Source organism: Coregonus lavaretus, assembly GCF_964263955.1.
Source record: "Coregonus lavaretus genome assembly, contig: HAP1_SCAFFOLD_1003, whole genome shotgun sequence".
In the NCBI taxonomy this organism is placed as follows: Eukaryota; Metazoa; Chordata; class Actinopteri; order Salmoniformes; family Salmonidae; genus Coregonus; species Coregonus lavaretus.
This window is the reverse complement of record NW_028161048.1, coordinates 66,911-90,322: the sequence shown is the minus strand read 5'-3', so window position 1 is coordinate 90,322 and position 23,412 is coordinate 66,911. Positions and strand designations below refer to the sequence as shown.

At 42.5% G+C, this 23,412-nt stretch overlaps 1 protein-coding gene across 2 annotated transcripts; it reads left to right on the top strand.

Moving 5' to 3' along the window:
- The first annotated feature begins 581 nt into the window (after positions 1 to 581).
- Positions 582 to 23,135, top strand: LOC311121161 (cyclic AMP-dependent transcription factor ATF-1-like). Of its 2 annotated transcripts, none has more exons than XM_084195684.1 (8): positions 582 to 734; positions 2,828 to 2,928; positions 10,799 to 10,921; positions 14,497 to 14,594; positions 19,569 to 19,708; positions 20,684 to 20,887; positions 21,099 to 21,243; positions 22,204 to 23,135. In XM_084195684.1, exons 2-8 carry the CDS (start codon positions 2,833 to 2,835, stop codon positions 22,346 to 22,348), a joined length of 951 nt encoding a protein of 316 aa, XP_084051810.1. In that variant the 5' UTR covers positions 582 to 734; positions 2,828 to 2,832; the 3' UTR covers positions 22,349 to 23,135. The 2 variants fall into 2 exon arrangements, with proteins under 2 accessions (XP_084051810.1, XP_084051811.1); XM_084195685.1 differs by having other exon boundaries at positions 589 to 734; positions 20,684 to 20,863.
- The last annotated feature ends 277 nt before the right edge of the window (positions 23,136 to 23,412 follow it).

The window sequence follows — 23,412 nt, the reverse complement described above, 5'->3', positions numbered from 1 at the left end:
TCATTTAGTAAATTGGTCATAATTGCTGTTTTATACTGAAATTGCAAAAATAAATGAAAGGCTTTGATTTTACAGCAAATAATTTTCTTTATTTTCGTACAGCTTTTAACTTCATGTTGAGTGCATTGTTCAATGACATTACTCATGTGTATGGATGTGTAACCACATTTGTTAAAGGTGCTGTCTAACATTTTATTGATCATTTCAACTATTGAAATATACCCCTTGGTTTTTGAAGAATACAACTAAGAAATACTGTACCTAAAATAGCTTAGTATGACTAAGCTATTTCAGGAAGTTGATGCTATGTATATCCACTGAAGGTGGCCATTTACTACAGATGTGGACATTAAAGGGCTATTTGCATGTGATGTGGACATTTAATGGGATGCATTTTAAGTGCTATTTACAAAACTGTGCATGTGGGAATTTTTACAGAGGCAGCGACATTTTATCTATTTTATGTCATCATAGATATGCTATGCACACCTTTCCACCAATCACAGTGCTCAAATGAAACAATTACGTCATATGTCCTTCCTGGGGCAGCGCGCATCTCCGCCTCCTTCCTTTAAAAACAAATAGAACGTTTTTATTTTTTTTATGGTTCCGCGCCGCCCTTTTTATTTACCATATTAGCAATTAGCTAGCTAACAACTATTTGTTTTCCCGTGATTTATACGCGCTTTTGAGATAATCAACGCCACCGCTGAGGTCCACGAAGGATTTCAAAGGTAATACAGCTTTTCAATGATTTTACCGTCTGTATGTGCTCCGCACAATGCCATTTTATGGTGTGCTTTGCTAATGTAATGGCGCCTGGCGGCTCCCTCTCCTCGTCCTTGTCGAAGGGAAAGGTAAGTTGCTAATCATGGCTCCCCTTATCGCTGACGTCCGTTGACGCGGGTACTTGCGTGCCAGTGACTGTGTATTACAAAAATTCGCTCATTCATTGAGACAAAAGCACATACTAGCCACGCTAGCTAACTACAAGGCAAATGTTAAGAATAGCTGGCTTATCCACCAATGTTTAGTTAGCCAGCGAGCTAGCGTTAGCTGGCTGACATTACCCTGATTTAACAAATTAACGTTAGTTAACTAACGTCATCTATTGCTATCAAAACGGTACTAATTTATCAAACGTCACTAAGGGTGTGTTCTTAAATTCAATCTGGAGTGCCAGAGTGCACTAGTAAATTCAGAGCGTTCGCTCTGGCTATCTACTACGATTTCAGAGCACTCGTCTGAGTGTGCCAGAGCGGAGAATAACTGATGATTTTACCAACGCTCAACACCAGTTGAATATGTCCGGTGTTAGTAAACGTCGGCAAAAAACGTAATTCAATTGTCGCCAGCAGCACAGTTGGATAACAGTAAAATCGTCCGAGTGATGTGTCCTCATTTGTGTCTGGAAGTAGCTAGCCAACGTTAGCCAGTTAGCTTGGGTGTTAGACTGCCGTTGTGTTGTCAGAACGCTCGGATCAACCCTACTCCTTGGCCAGAGCTTCCAGTGCGCGCTCCGAGAGCGAAACGCTGAATTTACGAACGGACAATCTGACAACGCTCTGAGTTTACGAACGCCAAGAGCACACTCTGAGGACCCTCTGGCACTCCAGATTGAATTTACGAACACACCCAGATTGTCCGTTCATAAATTCAGAGTGTTTCGCTCGCGGAGCGTTCAGAGCGCACACTGCTGGTGCAACAATTTAATTATGCCCTTTTGCCGACGTTTACTGACACCGGCCATATTCAAGGGTGTTGAGCGTTCGTAAATTAATCAGTTATTCTGCGCTCTGGCAAACTCAGACGAGAGTGCTCTGAAATTGGAGTAGATAGCCAGAGTGAATTTACGAACGCACCCTAATTTGCCTATCTAGTTAGCTTGTATTCAAATTAGAGGATGCTGTGTAACGTTAACTAAACGCTCACGCTGCTCAATAACTAGCTAGCTAACAATGTTTGCATATTGTGAACCGGGTTCTCGTGCGTGATTAGGGTAGCTAGCTAGCTAACGACATTGGTATTTGCCTGTTGACCACACCAATTAGCCAGCAAGCTATGTTGAGCAGGAAAGACAACGCACTTGGCTAACTAGCTAACGTTAGACCCCTAGCTAACCAAAAGTTATAGCTAGCTAGCTACCACAAGTTAGTATTTAGTGCTGTCAGCCTTGTAACTAGCTAGCTACTGGTACGTTGTACTGAATGTTCAATCATGTCTTTAGTGAGACCATATCCTTGGTGAGACATGATTAGCTAGCTATATGTTTTGTTCAATGGACACATAAATATATCCTGGTGGATGTGTATAGTAATTCTAGCTATGATGAATAACTAGCTAGTCAATACTTTTTTAGGTGTGAGGGATGGGTGACTATCCTCTGTTTCCATGGAAATGCTCAGCCTGTCCAGTCAGTGGCCACCATAAACCTTTATTTACAAAATAGACATGCCAGAGGGCTCTGTCCAGTGCCCATACACACTAGTGTCCCATCAGGAAATCTTACCTGGTTTACCAGTTAGTTCATCAAGCCTTTTCTTACTGAATGACAGACTAGCCAATATTTTTTTTTATGTCTTAACAAATCTGCTCAATGTTCTGTAATATCTGATATCTGAGTCCCCTGTAGCTCAGTTGGTAGAGCATGGCGCTTGCAACGCCAGGGTTGTGGGTTCGTTTCCCACGGGGGGCAGTATGAAAAATGTATGCACTCACTAACTGTACGTCTGCTAAATGATTAAAATGTAAAACATTTAAATATCTGTATTTTAATGTGTTGCAGTAATCAGTGGTCTTTAATGTATCTGTATATCTGCCTCCGCAGTGACCATGGAAGAGGTGCAGAACAGCAATGGCGCTGAGACACAGACTGTCACCATCCCCACCACCATCACAGCCTCCCAGATCTCACAGATAGCCCAACAGGTAACAGACAGGCTGATATCAACAGGTTAATAATGACTCACTGACTTTCTGGAAGTAGGGGTTAGGAATGGGAATGATATCACTGACGGCAATGCACTATGCAAGTGAGAACTTATATAGAGGGCAGTGTGGTGTTACTGTCACAGAGAACATGATGGGTCCATTCTGTGAATAATATCAGCATGGTAATGAGCGACTTAATTACCAGGGTGTCTGCAGGTCCTTTAAGTCTTACATTTATTTATCTGGTCTATATTGTGCCGCTGCTTAAAGACTCACTATGCAGAAAACACTCCGCCATTTCCTGGTACATTACATTTACATTTTAGTCATTTAGCAGACGCTCTTATCCAGAGCGACTTACAGGAGCAATTAGGGTTAAGTGCCTTGCTCAAGGGCACATCGACAGATTTTTCACCTAGTCTGCTCGGGGATTAGAACCAGCGACCTTTCGGTTACTGGCACAACGCTCTTACCCACTAAGCTAAAATTCTAATAGTTTGCCTATTTTCAGTTTGACAAAATAAGCAAGTATAGTGTAGAGAATCATTGTACCATCTACACTGCTGTGAAATATATTTTCCATAACCAAAAATATAGTACTTTCAGCTGTTTGAAGCTGGTGTACAAAACCAAAATTAAAGACGCAAAAATGAAACTTAAGAACGGGAAGCATAGAAATAGCGCACATAGAATAGATCTACCGCTTAGACTTGCTTTCAATGAGAACGACAGATCTATAACACACTTCTATGTGAATTTGGTCAGGTCGCCCAAAAGGTTACATATTGCAGCTTTAATTGTTGCCACCGCGGCAAAAAAAGAAAAACAATTGGGTCATTCTTATGACTGACATTTTACTAAAAATCCATGTAATTTTTTCACAAATTCCTCATGGATCACTGAGATTAGGATCTATTTAATAATTGTATTTTTTTTTAAATCAGATATTATGCATTTTACCACAAATTCCACAAAATTCTTATTACTGCAACAGTTTTCGAAGTACCAAAAAGTAATAAACAAATCCATTTTTTTTTTTACTTTTATTTTTACATTGCTTCCCCAATGAAATGGCCAGAGTTAAACATAACATTGACATTTTTTTTATTTAAACTTAAATGACCTTTTCCCAATTTGAGCTTTTTAGCCGTTTCGGTAATGAGAAGGCCACAAGTGGGGTAAAGGGGGGTGTTTGAGAATAAGAAACTCATTCTGTAGGCATATAAGCAAATTCATTAAATTAACTTTTCTCATCTAAGGACTACTCTAGATGATGGTTCATGGGTGTATAAAAGTTTTACTATTGGTTTTGTAACTCTATTTGCTACAGACATGTTTAAAACTGGTTTCATGAGAATCACCCAGTTGAACATCAACTCGAGGCGCACTTTCTAGTTGTTAGAGAGCTATCCACGTGCGCCTCTGTGTGTGCACATCATGTGCGAGTCGGGCTGTTGCCAGAGGAAAGAAAGAGCGCAAGGTAGCCTCTACAATTTGAAAGACAACAACAGTAACTAAAGCTGGGACAATAAACTGACATTGCCCTCCTCTTACCAAAGCAATTTTGCTTGCTTCGGTAATTTCAGTGATTGGGCAACCCAGTGTTCCTGCAGATTTTTGTTTTGTTTATAAAACCATTATTTGGTCAACAGTAATGTGCATTAACCTGCTTCCCGCAATTAAAATATCTGCCCTTTCCCTGTTTTGCTGCTGGCTCTGACTCCCGCACCCCCCTTTGCACAAGGAGTAAAGGGAGAGATCCATTCTGATAAGCGCAAGCAAATGTAATTGCGGGAAAGACAGTTTTTAAAACAACTACTGTTACTGTTGTTAAAAAATAGTAAAGTCTCAGCGGTGTGAGTATAACTTTAATTTCTCAGCTATCAATATAGAGGAAATAACACCACTTTACAAATGGAATATGTACACTGAACAAAAATATAAACGCAACATGTCAAATGTTTCATGTGCTGAAATAAAAGATCCCTGAAAGGTTCCATAAACACAACAAGCTTATTTCTCTCAAATTGTGCACAAATTTACATCCCTGTTAGTGAGTATTTCTCCTTTGCCAAGATAATCTATCCACCTGACAGATGTGGTGTACCAATAAACTGATTAAACAGCATGATCATTACACAGGTGCACCTTGTGTTGGGGACAATAAAAGGCCACTCTAAAATGTGAAGTTTTAGTGAATTTGGCAGTATGTCCAACCGGCCTCACAACCGCAGACCACGTGTAGCCAGCCCAGGACCTCCACATCCGGCTTCTTCACCTGCGGGATCGTCTGAGACCAGCCACCCGGACAGCTGATGTAACTGAGGAGTGTTACTGTTTGTAATAAAGCCCTTTTGTGAGGGATAACCTCATTCTGATTGGCTGGGCCTGGCTCCCCAGTGGGTGGGCCTATGCCCAGTTGTGTAATCCATAGATTAGGGCCTTATTTATTTAAATTGACTGATTTCATTATATGAACTGTAACTCAGTAAAACCGTTAATTGTTGTTTTTGTATTTTTGTTCAGTATACTTTGCAGATATGAAACAGACAATCATAATATCAGTCATATCAAATTCCCAGTTCATGCTACAAAACCAACTTTATAAGAGGTTTTAAAAATAGGTTCTACATTTACATTTACGTCATTTAGCAGACGCTCTTATCCAGAGCGACTTACAGTTAGTGCATACATTATTCTTTTTTATTTTCATACTGGCCCCCCGTGGGAATCGAACCCACAACCCTGGCGTCGCAAACGCCATGCTCTACCAACTGAGCTACCTCCCTGCCGGCCATTCCCTCCCCTACCCTGGGCCAATTGTGCGCCGCCCCATTGGTCTCCCGGTCGCGGCCGGCTACAGCAGAGCCTGGATTCCAACCAGGATCTCTAGTGGCACAGCTAGCACTGCGATGCAGTGCCTTAGACCACTGCGCCACTCGGGAGACTTAACATTCCATGATGGTACTCTAAGGCATTGTTGGCAGAATAGATGGCTGCAGTTCAATGCATGATTCATATAATTCACCAATACATTTCTTGGTAGTCCAAAAATATTGCTATCAGGTTGTAAATCACATTTGGTCTGGTACATTGTTTTCTGCCTCCATTCGGGATGCACTGTTTCAGTTTCAATGACTCAATATTTTGTACAACAACGGACAAATGTATCTAAGTCTGGGAATGCCAATACAATCAAACTAGCAAGGGCAATGATCACAAGTCAGTCATAACGTGGCTAATAGCCTAGCATATCTATTTATGTAGGAAGTTAAAAACACGGCGCCTAACGTTAGCTAGCTGCTAGGAGCATGTCATGTATTTGGAGGAGTGGGTGAGTGACTGACTTTTTCCCCTCATTGTTTTTCGGTGGCTATACACACCTAGAGATACAGGTGTCATTTGGTTAGCTAGCAATAACTTGAACGACTGTTAAAGCCAATTTACGCTTGATCCGAAAATGTGGTCGGAGGATCCGTATGCAGGGTGTGACGCAATTGCGGCGCCTCCGTAGGTGTGCAGAGGCCAAATTGATGGTTTTGATCAATAGGACTGTAAAGTTCAGAATCGTGATATAGAATCGTGATACCAGGGGTCTCATTACCTTTCAGAAATCTGCATTTTCAAATGCAGACCATTTCACCTGTGTTTTTATATTGAAAGTCTTGGTATTTTTTTTGCTTCAGTAGGGTGATTAGGGGCGTGCAACTATAGTTTTTCTAAACACAAAATACTAGGGCTGTCCCAGACAAGTAAATAAAATATAAATCATGGCCAGAGTCGTCCTGTTCTTTCGACTAGTCGATTGGTCGAAATGTTTAAACGTATTTTTCCATCTACAGTGAGGGGAAGAAATTATTTGATCCCCTGCTGATTTTGTACGTTTGCCCACTGACAAAGACATGATCAGTCTATAATTTTAATGGTAGGTTAATTTGAACAGTGAGAGACAGAATAACAACAATAAAATCCAGAAAAACGCATGTCAAAAAATGTTATAAATTGATTTGCATTTTAATGAGGGAAATAAGTATTTGACCCCTCTGCAAAACATGACTTAGTACTTGGTGGCAAAACCCTTGTTGGCAATCAGAGGTCAGATGTTTCTTATAGTTGGCCACCAGGTTTGCACACATCTCAGGAGGGATTTTGTCCCACTCCTCTTTGCAGATCTTCTCCAAGTCATTAAGGTTTCGAGGCTGACGTTTGGCAACTCGAACCTTCAGCTCCCTCCACAGATTTTCTATGGGATTAAGGTCTGGAGACTGGCTAGGCCACTCCAGGACCGTAATGTGCTTCTTCTGGAGCCACTCCTTTGTTGCCTTGGCCGTGTGTTTTGGGTCATTGTCATGCTGGAATACCCATCCACGACACATTTTCAATGCCCTGGCTGAGGGAAGGAGGTTCTCACCCAAGATTTGACGGTACATGGCCCCGTCCATCGTCCCTTTGATGCGGTGAAGTTGTCCTGTCCCCTTAGCAGAAAAACACCCCCAAAGCATAATGTTTCCACCTCCATGTTTGACGGTGGGGATGGTGTTCTTGGGGTCATAGGCAGCTTTCCTCCTCCTCCAAACACGGCGAGTTAGGTTGATGCCAAAGAGCTCGATTTTGGTCTCATCTGACCACAACACATTCACCCAGTTCTCCTCTGAATCATTCAGATGTTCATTGGCAAACTTCAGACGGGCCTGTATATGTGCTTTCTTGAGCAGGGGGAACTTGCGGGCGCTGCAGGATTTCAGTCCTTCACGGCGTCGTGTGTTACCAATTGTTTTCTTGGTGACTATGGTCCCAGCTGCCTTGAGATCATTGACAAGATCCTCTCGTGTAGTTCTGGGCTGATTCCTCACCGTTCTCATGATCATTGCAACTCCACGAGGTGAGATCTTGCATGGAGCCCCAGGCCGAGGGAGATTGACAGTTATTTTGTGTTTCTTCCATTTGCGAATAATCGCACCAACTGTTGTCACCTTCTCACCAAGCTGCTTGGCGATGGTCTTGTAGCCCATTCCAGCCTTGTGTAGGTCTACAATCTTGTCCCTGACATCCTTGGAGAGCTCTTTGGTCTTGGCCATGGTGAAGTTTGGAATCTGATTGATTGATTGCTTCTGTGGACAGGTGTCTTTTATACAGGTAACAAGCTGAGATTAGGAGCACTCCCTTTAAGAGTGTGCTCCTAATATCAGCTTGTTACCTGTATAAAAGACACCTGGGAGCCAGAAATCTTTCTGATTGAGAGGGGGTCAAATACTTATTTCCCTCATTAAAATGCAAATCAATTTATAACATTTTTGACATGTGTTTTTCTGGATTTTGTTGTTGTTATTCTGTCTCTCACTGTTCAAATAAACCTACCATTAAAATTATAGACTGATCATTTCTTTGTCAGTGGGCAAACGTACAAAATCAGCAGGGGGATCAAATACTTTTTTCCCTCACTGTATAGACAGACCCACCCTATGTGTTTGAATAAAATCAACTACATATGCACTGAGCTTGTCTGATGCTTTAAGCACATTGTTTGATTAAATAATTTAGACGCACAAATGACTCAAAGAGCCTGATGGTCACACTGAGTAAAAAAAAAAAATGACAGCGAGTGCCTGTGTGACTGGCGCACGTTGTCTCGCTCTCCTCCCTACTGCAGCGAAAAGGCACCACAGCACAGCAGGTGTTTATTGCGCAACATCATTTCAGCCATTTAGTTTCTTACTTGTTTCTGACTGAAAAGTTATGTTACCGAAATCCCTAATTTGTTTAAGGAAAAACATTCCCTCAACCATTGCTCTCTTTACGTGAAACATGTAAGCATTGCATGCATGTGACCATGTAGGACCTGTAGCCTATCATAATCACATCAATAAATTGGTTATAACAAACTCCGAACACAGTAACACGTGACAGCAAAATGGATGCGGAGGACGTGAAAAAGAAACTCGAAACAGGCACATTTTTACTGGTTGCTCAGGAGGGAAAGGGGAAGTCAGATCTGTGGAAGACATTTGACTTGTTGTGAAATCCTTCTCCCTCCAATCTCCTGATTCTGCCTCCTCTCCTCCCTCTCTGAATCTTTTGACTCTCTATGTCCCCTATCCTCCCGGCCGGCTCGGTCCTCCCCTCCTGCTCCGTGGCTTGACGATTCATTGCGAGCTCACAGAACAGGGCTCTGGGCAGCCGAGCAGAAATGGAGGAAAACTAGAGACCCCCCCCCAAAGCCAATACTTTGTAGAGCCACCTTTTGCAGCAATTACAGCTGCAAGTCTCTTGGGGTATGTCTCTATAAGCTTGGCACATCTAGCCACTGATTTTTGCCCATTCTTCAAGGCAAAACTGCTCCAGCTCCTTCAAGTTGGATGGGTTCCGCTGGTGTACAGCTATCTTTAAGTCATACCACAGATTCTCAATTGGATTGAGGTCTGGGCTTTGACAAGGCCATTCCAAGACATTTAAATGTTTCCCCTTAAACCACTCAAGTGTTGCTTTAGCAGTATGCTTAGGGTCATTGTCCTGCTGGAAGGTGAACCTCCGTCCCAGTCTCAAATCTCTGGAAGACTGAAACCGGTTTCCCTCAAGAATTTCCCTGTATTTAGCGCCATCCATCATTCCTTCAATTCTGACCAGTTTCCCAGTCCCTGCCGATGAAAAACATCCCCACAGCATGATGCTGCCACCACCATGCTTCGCTGTGGGGATGGTGTTCTCGGGGTGATGAGAGGTGTTGGGTTTGTGCCAAACATTAGCGTTTTTGGGGAGTCTGAGTCTCCCACATGCCTTTTGGCGAACACCAAATGTGTTTGCTTAATTTTTTTCTTTAAGCAATGGCTTTTTTCTGGCCACTCTTCCGTAAAGCCCAGCTCTGTGGAGTGTACGGCTTAAAGTGGTCCTATGGACAGATACTCCAATATCCGCTGTGGAGCTTTGCAGCTCCATCAGGGTTATCTTTGGTCTCTTTGTTGCCTCTCTGATTAATGCCCTCCTTGCCTGGTCCATGAGTTTTGATGGGCGGCCCTCTCTTGGCAGGTTTGTTGTGGTGCCACATTCTTTCCATTTTTTAATAAAGGATTTAATGGTGCTCTGTGGGATGTTCAAAGTTTCGGATATTTTTTTTATAACCCAACCCTGATCAGTACTTCTCTACAACTTTGTCTCTGACCTGTTTGGAGAGCTCCTTGGTCTTCATGGCGCCGCTTGCTTGGTGGTGCCCCTTGCTTAGTGATGTTGCAGACTCTGGGACCTTTCAGAACAGGTGTGTGTGTGTGTGTATATATACTGAGATCATGTGACAGATCATGTGACACTTAGATTGCACACAGGTGGACTTTATTTAACTAATTATGTGACTTCTGAAGGTAATTGGTTGCACCAGATCTTATTTAGGGGCTTCATAGTAAAGGGGGTGAATACATATGCACGCACCACTTTTCCGTTATTTATTTCTTAGATTTTTTTTCATTTCACTTCACCAATTTGGACTATTTTGTGTATGTCCATTACATGAAATCCAAATAAAAATCCATTTAAATTACAGGTTGTTATGTAACAAAATAGGAAAAATGCCAAGGGGATGAATACTTTTGCAAGGCACTGTAGTCTCAGCAAGAGCAGCAAGACTTCGCTCTCACATAGTCACACAGAGTATGTGCACGGGTGCGCTTTACGGTGCTACAAACAGAGGAGAAGGAGAGCCTCGCACTTCAAAGCTCTTAGTAGTTGCGGAAATGTACCCACTACAGCTGTTTACTTTGCATCTGCGTCACCTGGCTGAGTATCTTGGACAGGACACGAAAACAAAATCCAAAGGATGGGACAGAACAGGATTGAATATTCACTCCTGTGTCATCATCTAATCTGACTGTGTTTGCAGATGTCTCTGGGGGGCTCTCCTGTGACTGTGGTCCAGCTCCCTGGAGGTCAGTTCCAGGTGCAGGGGGTGATCCAGTCGGCCCAGTCGTCGGTCATCCAGTCCCCACATTTGCAGACTGTTCAGGTAAGAGGTGCTCCTCGACAACCAGGAACTAGGCTTGAGCCCATATTCACAAAGCATCTGAGTAGGAGTGCTGCTGATCTAGGATCAGTTTTGCCTTAAAGATCGTAATGAATAAGATGACATACACATTGGGGACCTCATTCTAGATCAGCACCCCTACTCTGAGATGCTTTATGAATACTGGCCCTGGACTACAGTGCCTCCGGAGGACATGGAGGTGTCCCCTGTTCTTCTAGCAGACTTTAACCTTTGTTAGCCTTTAGCCTACGTTATCTTGCCAAATGGTATTACTGGGGTAAATGTGTGATTGATGGGCAGGTATATCTATCTTGTACACTGTAGAACCCCCACATTCTGATTTAAGTTAAGGTCCGAACAGTCATTCTGATTCCGACGTAAAATAGCCTTTTGAGTGACTAAAACATCACCCATAATATTTCTTCCTGATAAAAATGCTGAAATTTTAGATAAAAAATAAATAAACTTATGTCAAGACCAAAAAACTACCAGTAAGCCTGAAAAGACATACCGAGTGGAGAGGGAGCTAGTAGGCTGAGTGGCTCACCTTGACTGACGGTTCTTTGAAAATGCCTGTCAAGCAACATGGATGCAGTGTTGCAGTGAGATTATCTCAAGCAAACTTGCTGATACACAAAGCAACTCAAACAACATTGAAATTGCATGCAACATCCAATCCTGTCACACGTCATGGTTTCACAAAATATATTTTTATCCAACTGTTGGGTTATTGTAACAGCATCAATATAGACAGTGTTGGCTTTATAATTTTGCTAGCTAGTCCAAATGGAATTGTCAGCGCTGTTTATGATGCTAGCTAGTTCATCTTCGACAATTTCAGTTGAAACTTTACAGGGTGAGGTCTGGGTACTTTTCATTAAATATATCAGGGGGTCTTCAACCTTTTCTTGCCCAGCGACCCCCGCCCAGACAAACCGACGACCCAGGGACCCCCATCATATGTTAGCAAAAAAAATAAAAATAATTAGGGGTGTATTCATTACACAGATTCAGTTGCAAAACATTTTGCAACAAACCATATACTCCAAACGGAAAACTAGTTTGTTATTTTTTTTTTTTTTTAGGGGGTGGCTTTTAACAATGTAGTTGTCTGCATAATTTCCAATCCCCCATATACACTACCAGTCAGAAGTTTGGACACACCTACTCATTCCAGGGTTTCTCTTTATTTTTACTATTTTCTATATTGTAGAATAATAGTGAAGACATCAAAACTATGAAATAACACATATGGAATCATGTAGTAACCAAAAAATTGTTAAACAAATCAACATATATTTGCTATTCTTCAAATAGCTACCCTTTGCCTTGATGACAGTTTTGCACACTTGGCATTCTCTCAACCAGCTTCATGAGGTAGTCACCTGGAATGCATTTCAATTAACAGGTGTGCCTTGTTAAAAGTTAATTTGTGGAATTTCTTTCCTTAATGCGTTGTGACAAGGTAGGTGTATACAGAACATAGCCCTATTTGGTAAAAGACCAAGTCCATATTATGGCAAGAACAGCTCAAATAAGCAAAGAGAAACGACAGCCCATCATTACTTTAAGACATGAAGGTCAGTCAATCTGGAAAATTTCAAGAACTTTTGAAATTTCTTCAAGTGCAGTCGCAAAAACCATCAAGCGCTATGATGAAACTGGCTCTCATGAGGACCGCCACAGGAATGGAAGACCCAGAGTTACCTCTGCTGCAGAGGACAAGTTCATTAGAGTTACCAGCCTCAGAAATTGCAGGCCAAATAAATGCTTCACAGAGTTCAAGTAACAGGCACATCTCAACATCAACTGTTCAGAGGAGACTGCGTGAATCAGGCCTTCATGGTTGAAATGCTGCAAAGAAACCACTACTAAAGGACACCAATAAGAAGAAGAGACTTGCTTGGGCCAAGAAACACGAGCAATGGATATTAGACCGGTGGAAATCTGTCCTTTGGTTCCAACTGCCGTGTCTTTGTGAGACGCAGAGTAGGTGAACGGATGATCTCTGCATGTGTGGTTCCCGCCGTGAAGCATGGAGGAGGTGGTGTGGGGGTGCTTTGCTGGTGACGCTGTCTGTGATTTATTTAGAATTCAAGGCATACTTAACCAGCATGGCTACCATGGCATTCTGCAGCGATACACCATCCCATCTGGTTTGCGCTTAGTGGGACTATCATTTGTTTTCCAACAGGGGAAACAATTTTAATAAATTTTAGAATAAGGCTCTAACGTAACAAAGTGGAAAAAGTCAAGGGGTCTGAATACTTTCTGTGCGCGTGCGTCATTTGTATGCTGTAGCGTTAAGATTTCCCTTCACTGGAACTAAGGGGCCTAACCCGAACCATGAAAAACAGCCCCAGACCATTATACCTCTTCCACCAAACTTTACAGTTGGCACTATGTATTGGGGCAGGTAGTGTTGTCCTGGCATCTGCCAAAACCCAGATTAATCCATTGGACGGCCAGATGGTGAAGCGTGATTAATCACTCCAGCGAACGTGTTTCTACTTCTCCAGAGTCCATTGGCGGCGAGCTTTACATCACTCCAGCCGATGCTTGGCATTGCGCATGGTGATCTTAGGCTTTTGTACGGCTGCTCGGCCATGGAAACCCATTTCATGAAGCTTCTGACAAACAGTTATTGTGCTGGCGTTGCTTCCAGAGGCAGTTTGAAACTCGGTAGTGAGTGTTGCAACCGAGGACAGACTATTTTTACGCTCTGCACGCTTCAGCACTCGGCGGTCCTGTTCTGTGAGCTTGTGTGGCTTACCACTTCACGGCTGAGCCGTTGTTGCTCCTAGACATTTCCACTTAACAATATCAGCACTTACAGTTGACCGGGGCAGCTCTGGCAGCTCGATTTTATACACCTGTCAGCAACGGGTGTGGCTGAAATAGTGGAATCCACTAATTTTGAAGGGGTATCCACATACTTTTGTGTATTTATTTATTTATTTATTTATTTATTGACTGCCAGGCAATGTTCATATATATTGACTATCAATGATGTCAACAAGTTATAAATCTTACGTTTGGCATCTCTCTTCATGTACATGACAACTGCGTCTGAGATTTGGGCAACCGTTCCCCTCCATGCTGAAAGCGGAAACCTATAAGTATCTTTGTCTTAGATGAATATGGGAAACCTTTAATTATATTTGCTGACACGTTGCAGTCAAATTTTGGCACATCTAGCTATGTAAACCACACCCCTCTGCAACCAAGCCCTCTGCGATGTTGGTTACAAGGCAGTACTTATTTAAATTAGGTAAGAGAAAAGACGTTACCATTGGTGTATTCAAATTAGATTTTGTGGTATCGCAATCCCCTAAATAATCCCGCCTTCTGAATTCAAGTGTTTGACATGGGGAAGTTGACCAATAACTTTATGATCAAACTTTATCAATGTACCAGCAAAACTCATTTTTCATGATCTGGTTTCATCCAAATATCATGAAAAACATGATTTTGACTGTGCAGGACCTTTAAGTAAACATGGTGTATGAGTAACCTCTCACGTACCGGCATCTCTTCTCTTCTCCTCTCCTTCACAGGGCCAGGGCTCAGACAGTGATGACTCCCAGGACTCCTCAGACAGTGGAGCCTCTGCCCAGAAGACCAGAGAGATACTGGCCAGACGGCCCTCCTACAGGTAGCCGCCACCGCACTGTTGTGTCAAACACCATCTTAACCTGTCCATGTAGTGGTGGAAAGAAGTGTGTGCAGACTGCAGAGGTCAATGCTGGTGATGGACTGGGGATGTTAGTGGCACTCCAGTCTCCTTTTCACCTCATTTAACACCTGATTTGACCCCCCCCATCTATTTTTGGTGTTATGTTCCAAAATTTTAAATGGTACTTTTTACATTGGATAAAAGTACAGACTCAGAGCTTCAAAATGGTATATCATACACTGTAGTTGGAGGAAACATGGGGAAGTAATGCTGCTTTAAAAGCTGATAAATATATATTCCCATTTAGGAGAAAAGGGCATTCAAACATTTTACTGCGATTTTCACACTTGCTCTACATTAATCCTTAGGAAACATACTGTATATTTAGAAAACAAATACTTTTACCAAATTGCCTAAATGGATTCTCTGAACATTATCACACCAAGTTACCCCATTAGGCAAGCCATTTACAGTATTAAATTGCCTATTGTTGTATAATAAAGATAACCTTTCACATTGAACAGCTACAGTGCTGCTCTTTGTTTATGCCCATTTAGTATCGTTCACACAGTATTTACGTTTGCTCGCATCCTCCCTTAAAATACCTTCACTTGAAAAACGAGAAAGCGGCAATAGTACCGTTTGCCTCAAAATAGTCAGAATTAACTAAAATAACTCAAGAAATCTGTCATTAATTTTGACGTTCTTGCAGAGAATCTTAGTCACTCAATTTTACATTAAGATGTTTGGTGCTGTATTTCTAAAGTGAAAACATTTGCATGAAAAATGATTTGTCTCTCGTTAAATGACAAACATTTAATTGAAGAATCCCTACTGTTGACCAATCACAGAAGGGGCGTACACTTCGGCTTCCGAAATTCAGCTTGCCTCGAGAAAAATGTGTGCAAGAACAGCCTCCCCAAAAACATGCCTAAGACCAAAACGAACAAAAACATCACAAAATGTTGTCTTAATATTTACACAAACTTTTCTGAACGGTTTCGGATGGGAAGCATGCGGATGCCTTCAGCCTTAAAGACGATAATATGCTTAATCTGGCAATGCGGTCCGTAGGCTCCGTACGGATGGTGTGATGCAATTGCAGCGCCTCTGAAGGTTTGCGGAGGTCAAATCAAGCTCCGTACAATTGCCGCACACCTCCCAAATATTTTAACAATGGAGGGCTCCGTATAGCTCCACATTGACATAATTGGTTAACCGTATGTGGGGGTGGTACATCCTGTAGAAACACACTCACTTCCTTGACAACAGCTCAGGACCCAGTTTCTCAAATGCATCTTAGGCTAAGTTAATTGCTAGAATCATGGGATCCTATGGTTCTAAGATTAACTTAGCCTTAAGGTGCTTTTGGGAAAACGGGCACTGTTCTGCGACGCGCAAGAAGTATATATGCCCTGACTTCTGCAGAGGCCGCATCGCAGTAAATGCTGTATGGCCAATACAGATGAATCGGCTTTTAGACCCACCCATCTCTTGTGACTATGGCCATGTGCTAAAGTAAAGCAGTGAGGTAGTGCTTAAAAAACAAAGATTTCAAGATTAAAATACTTTATTAATTTATTAAGTGCTAAAGGCAGTAGCCAACAATTAGGACATTCTTAACACACAAACACAAAGGTAAAAACACTATCTAGACCTAGGCCTATATCATAAGATCCTTTGAGTAACTTTGGTTCAGGTTATGGTATGAACAAAGGAATCTAGCCTGAGAGCATATTTCTGTCCTGCGCTTTGGAGCAAGACATGTAATGTCCATAGCCTTTTCATTGCAAAAGTCCTGATCTTCTCAAAAATACATGCTTGCTGGGGGATGCTTGCACATCTCTGGGAGGAAGGACATCAACGTGGAACAGCAGCTGAAACCTGGTGCCATCTGAGTGAAAGCTCCTTGGCCACAACAACTCCAGGCTCCAGACAATTGAAGCTGTAAAGGAGGAAAGCAGGCAAAAATAGACAAAACATTGCATGCAAGCTATAACATTAATTGTCCCCAAGTTCAAGCGATAAGTACAAAGACAAAATACCTGAAGTGTTTCTTGTTCGCCCTCGTTCATCTCCAGAGAGCAGGTTTATACTGAAAGAAAATATCCAAAAAAATAGGTGAAAACATGAATTCATTCATCTCCTATAGCTTGTTATTGCCTGTTGACTGCTACAGCTGTACTAAAATGCCCTGTACACTCAACCTGCTTCCAGCCAAACAATTGCAATGCGGTCACTACAAGATAACTAAATGGATTTAGCAAACATTTAACTTCATAATTACCAGCTAGTTGAACATGAAGTTAAGTTGCGTCAATTCAAATCTGGTATTAGGAACAAAAGAGGTCAATACACGTCTTCTAAAATAGACTAGTATTTTAATTAATGCAAAACACTTCAATGGTAAATATGATGTTCGTATATACGGGTCCACTGAAATACCACGCAGGGCACTCAGAGAACTAAGCCATTGTTATGAGTTCTTCTTAAAATACTCTGACAGAGATAGTTCCCGCTCCCTGCTGGCCAATCAGAGTAGAGACTGAGCGTGGTTTAGACTTACTCAGCCAATCGTTGGCGCACAGGCTGGTCCCTGTGTCTGTGAGAAATACAAGTCTTATCTCATCCTACCCCCTAACGTTCCTCACATGAATCACAGCTTGTTATGTGAAACAATTTATATCAGTACAGTACAACCCTTTTATGTTTAATCATTAATGCATTCTTTCTAAGCTAGTCATCACATCTAGATCCCCACAAATCCAATGTCGATAGCTAGCTATTTAGCCATTTCATCGTGGCTAGCTAGCGAACTTAGCATGTCCCTATCACTTAACATGGAGTTTGATTAGCTTGCTGTTTGATTAGCATTCGCACCACAGTGGCTATTTTCGGTAGCTAGCTAGGTAAACATGACAGACTGACAAACATGACAAAGATTATCATTATGTCATGCATGGCTTGGCACATCAGCAATCAACATTAAGAGCAGAATGCAACTGGCCAGCTCAGCGAGCTAGCTGGCTGTAACGTTACCTGTATGCAACTGGCTAGCTAGCTAACAATAGCAAATGTAGAGTGCATTTGGAAAGTATTCAGACCCCATTGACTTTTTCCACATTTTGTTACGTTACAGCCTTATTCTGAAATTGATAAAAAAATATATAATCCTCATCAATCTACACACAATACCCCATAATGACAAAGCGAAAACAGGTTTTTAGTCATTTTTGCAAATGTATTAAAAATAAAAAAAGAGACCTTATTTACATAAGTATGAGACTCGAAATTGAGCTCAGGTGCATCCTGTTACCATTGATCATCCATGATTTGTAAAGGCACACACCTGTCTATATAAGGTCCCACAGTTGACAGTGCATGTCAGAGCAAAAACCAAGCCATGAGGTCGAAGGAATTGTCCGTAGAGCTCCAAGACAGGATTGTGTCGAGGCACAGATCTGGGGAAGGGTACCAAAAATGTCTGCAGCATTGAAGGTCCCCAAGAACACAGTGGCCTCCATCATTCTTAAATGGTAGAAGTTTGGAACCACCAAGACTCTTCCTAGAGCTGGCCGCCCGGCCAAACTGAGCAATCTGGGAGAAGGGCCTTGGTCAGGGAGTTGACCAAGAACCCGATGGTCACTCTGACAGAGCTCCAGAGTTCCTCTGTGGAGATGGGAGAACCTTCCAGAAGGACAACCATCTCTGCAGCACTCCACCAATTAGGCCGTTATGGTAGAGTGGCCAGACGGAAGCCACTCCTCAGTAAATGGCACATGACAGCCCGCTTGGAGTTTGCCAAAAGGCACCTAAAGGACTCTCAGACCATGAGAAACAAGATTATTCTGGTCTGATGAAACCAAGATTGAACTCTTTGGCCTGAATGCCAAGCATCACATCTGGAGGAAACCTGGCACCATCCCTGCGGTGAAGCATGGTGGTGGCAGCATCATGCTGTGGGGATGTTTTTCAGCGGCAGGAACTGGGAGACTAGTCAGGATCTAGGGAAAGATGAACAGAGCAAAGTACAGAGAGATCCTTGATGAAAACCTGCTCCAGAGCACTCAGGACCTCAGATTGGGGCGAAGGTTCACCTTCCAGCAGGACAATGACCCTAAGCACACAGCCAAGACAGCGCAGGAGTGGCTTTTGAGAAGTCTCTAAATGTCCTTGAGTGGCCCAGCCAGAGCCCGGACTTGAACCCGATCGAACTTCTCTGGAGAGACCTGAAAATAGCTGTGCAGCGACGCTCCCCATCCAACCTGACAAAGCTTGAGAGGATCTGCAGAGATACTCCCCAAATACAGGTGTTGCAAGCTTGTAGCGTCATACCCAAGAAGACTTGAGGCTGTAATCGCTGCTAAAGGTGTTTCAACAAAGTACTGAGTAAAGGGTCTGAATACTTATGTAAATGTCATATTTCATTTTTTTTGTGATACATTTGCAAACATTTCTAAACCTGTTTTTGCTTTGTCATTATGGGGTATTGTGTGTAGATTGAGGAAAAATAACAATTTAATCAATTTTAGAATAAGGTTGTAACGTAACAAAATGTGGAAAAAGTCAAGGGGTCTGAATACTTTCCGAATGCACTGTAGCGATCTTTGCATTTTAACTGTAGACTTACCTGTGTATGGATTATGATGATTCATGGCAGACTGAAAAACTGTCCAAATTTGAAGCTGCAAGCAGCAATGCTGGGGTTAAAACTGTGGACCCACTTTGCCGCCATCAGGACCAATTGAAAACATTTGCCTAGGATGAGCTACTTCAGTACTCCTACAATGATGTTATTATGTTTTTGATATTTACTATATGAGACACTTATTCTCCATTCATTTTCCAGTCTCATTAGTTTGGTTCTGTAGCATAGAGTGTTGTTTTAGTGTAAGGATTTTGGTAATGGATTATTGTATGTGTAATCTCCTGCGTCTTCCCGGTGGTCTGTAGGAAGATCCTCAATGAGCTGTCTGCTGAGGAGGTGGCGTCACGGAATGAGGGAGAGGATGAAAACCCTGCTTCCTCTGGCATGACTTCAGTGACAATGCCCAACACCCAGACAATCTACCAGACCAGTAGCGGCCAGTACAGTAAGGGTTGACCTACTACATAGCACTAAAACAACCACACAACACCGTCCTACCAGTGCACCATTTTGTCACTATAAATAGATTATACAGTTGGATATTGTTAGAATTGGAGGCACTTGTTGAGTAAGTAAGGGATCATCAATCATGGGCTACTGTAACATTTTTGCTTCCGTCCTTCTCCTCGCGCCTACCTGGGCTTGAACCAGGGACCCTCTGCACACATCGACAACAGTCACCCTCAAAGCACTGTTACCCATCGCTCCACAAAAGCCGCAGCCTTTGCAGAGCAACGGAAACAACTACTTCAAGGTTTCCGAGCGAGTGACATCACCCGATTGAAACGCTACTAGCGCGCACCGCTAACTAGCTAGCCATTTCACACCGGTTACACTACTACAGTTTTGTGGAAATATACCGCACCGCAGGGGAAAGGGAGTGCAAAATGGCTCCCGAGGTGTGGTCATGGTGTGTGTGCTCCCGATCATACTCAATAATGTCTGTGTGTTGACTGTATGTTGATGGATGAAATACTCCTGTTAAACTTTGATTTGGAAGGTGGTCATTTATTTGGCATATGCACAGGACACAGCGTATTGTACAATGAAATGCCTACTTGCAAGCTCTCTTCAAACAGTGCCTTCCAGTGTGTTTACTGTCTGTAGTTAGTAGTGGTGGGCACTAATGTCGATAATTCAATTTGATATTGATATGAAAATTCACACTATAATGTAAAAAATGCTACATGACTGTTCCCTCCATGCACAAATCCCTCAACTTTTCACAGGCTTTCAACTCAGTCAGCCATGGACGCGAGCAGAAAAGTGAACCTTCACACAGTTGCAATTTATTTTATAAAAATGGATATCGAATCGAAAAAATGCAACTGATATCGATTTTTTTTTTTCTTCATATAGGTGCCCATCATACCTAGTAGTTACCTTTGTCCCTAATGTCCTGTGTGTTTATTGTCTGTAGTTACCATCGCCCCTAATGGCGCCATCCAGCTGGCCAGCCCGGGGTCAGAGGGCCTCCAGGGGTTACAGACTCTTACCATGACCAACTCAGGCCAACAACAGGGCACCACCATCCTACAGTACGCTCAGACGCCCGACGGACAGCAGATACTTGTTCCCAGCAACCAGGTGGTCGTACAGAGTGAGTATGGCTTCATGACTCACGGTAAGCTTCGAGACGATACCACAAGGAGTAGTACCCAGGAGTGCCTGCTAATCCACCCCCCCTCCCCCCTTTATTTTGTGTTGTCACTAAAGTTTCTCTGAAGGTGTGTAAATATGCACTGGTCCCAGCTTGCGGTCCACATTGTAATGTGTTGAGATTATAAAGAGGAGATGCCCTCATCTACTGTTTTGATTGGCCCCATCCCCCTCAGATGCAGGAGGAGAGATGCAGACGTACCAGATCCGCACGGCGCCCACAGCGCAACAGACCGTGGTCATGACTTCCCCTGTAGGAATATCTGAGCAGAAGAGTGGCGACCCCACCATGAAGAGAGAGATCCGCCTCGCCAAGAACAGGTGTGTGTGTGGGGATAAGCATGTGGTGTTACTGTGTGTGTGTATAAGGATGTGTTGTGACAGTGCACAGTTAGTCCCTTTGTCTGTTTGTGTGTGTGTGAACCTTAAAGGGCAACTGAACACAATAACCAACTTCTCTGGTTGGAAAAGGCCTATGTGTCATCGATATTAGTCAGAAACATTTATTCCAGCACCAAAATGTTCTAAAGTTGAATAATTTTGGTCATAAAGTCAGTATATTCCAAAAGTGTTTTGTGAGATTTGTGTAACTGAAGATGTCACAACTTACATGAGGGTTGGGTTTTGATTTCAATCCTGCCCACACAGTACCGCTGCCTGGCACAGTAATGACGGCTGGCAGTAATCAAATCATCTGGATCACAGCTGCCTGGTGTGCTGTAGTGCAGACGTACCAGATCTACTACAGCACAATTGGATAGTCACCAGACTCAATCTACAACCCGCCCACTTATTTACAGACAACCAAAGTAACCATTAGCACACAGCGCCTCAGACATTGTCGCAAATGTTATGTTGAAACAACGAGAGTTGTTCTTTTATATAAGGCTTGGGTTTTTTCCAACTAAAACATTCACATTCTTGTGAGCTAACGTTAGCATCACAAATTCTACTTTTATCAAAGATGGCAACATCTAGAAAGCAGGATGCTCAAAGCATGGAATTCCCTGATCAATCTCGTACACGTTGCCATGCTGTGTCACGCGGTTGTTAAGCCATCCGGTGTGGTGGCCTGTTTGGGATTGTGACCGAATAGGAACAAACAACATTACTGCAAGGATATGATATAGCGAACATAACACACCCACATCGAACCACACCACTAAGACTGAAATCTTGTTTTTTTTAATGAGCAACAGAAAAACACATGGAGAATCGATGAGTTCAGTCGCTCTTTAAATGTAATCCTCTAAAGCAGTTTTCTGTGTTTCTCCCTGGCAGGGAAGCGGCCCGTGAGTGTCGCCGGAAAAAGAAGCAATACGTCAAATGTCTGGAGAACCGCGTGGCGGTGCTGGAGAACCAGAACAAGACTCTCATTGAGGAACTCAAGACGTTAAAGGACCTGTACTGTGTCAAAACAGGATAACCAGGAGGAAGAGAAGCCAGCCAGCGTACAGGACTTTTAACGGCAGCGAGCGGCTCAGCTCTGCCACATGGACAATGCGAGGTTAACCGGGAACACCTTTCATTTCAGACCTGAAATCCTCCTCAGTTTTTATTTTATACTCTGTTTTAACAAACATGTCGCGAGTGGTGGCTATGGGAACTGTCCCATTTTAAAAGACAATGAAAGGGTGTGAAAGAGGTTGGCTGTTTTTCATTGTCTTTTTATTGAGCTAACAAATGGATTACTAACGCTTAAATTTGTATTTGTGTATATTTTGTGAGCACACGGGAGCTTTATCATTGACATTCAATTTCCAATTGTGTCCCTCTTTTCCAGAATCGGCTCCTTATTTTCCTTTTTGTGTGTGTGTAGCAGTAGGATCAATTTGCTGTTTTTAACATCTAACAATTTGCAGCTGAATTGATTGTATGATGACTTCATGATGTGATTTCATGTATCTTTTATGTGAACCAGCTATTTCCACCCCCACCCCCCCTTCTTTCCCCCATGAGGAAATGTTACAAGTCCCATTCCTTACCCCTGTCCAGAGGGATGTAAGGGGTATTAGATAAGATAACATTGTGTAAGGCGGACTTTGCTGTTACTAAGACAATCTATCAGGGAGAACACACAATTGCAGGGTAATATTTATTTTCTATTTCTGGAGGGGGGGGGGAGGGGGGGGGTGAGCGAATCAAACAAAAAGAGGGAAAGCAATGTCACTCATTCTGTAAGTAAATTTAAATAAATATTTTTCCAGTCTTTACATACATTGCTTACTGGGGATTTTTTTTTTTACATATTTGACATTTTTTGGGGGCTCAATGCTCATTTGACGGTCAGATTTTGATTGATTATGAAAGGTTTTTAGACATTTTTTTAAAGTCAATATTACATATTTTAGGAGATGTCTAAACTTTCATATGCAACTAGAATCCGACCTGAATAAGACATCTTATTGCTGACGTCCTCCACTCATATCCAACCAAATTATGACCAGTTTATGACCTCCCAATATTACTCATGTAATACTGTGCTCATGC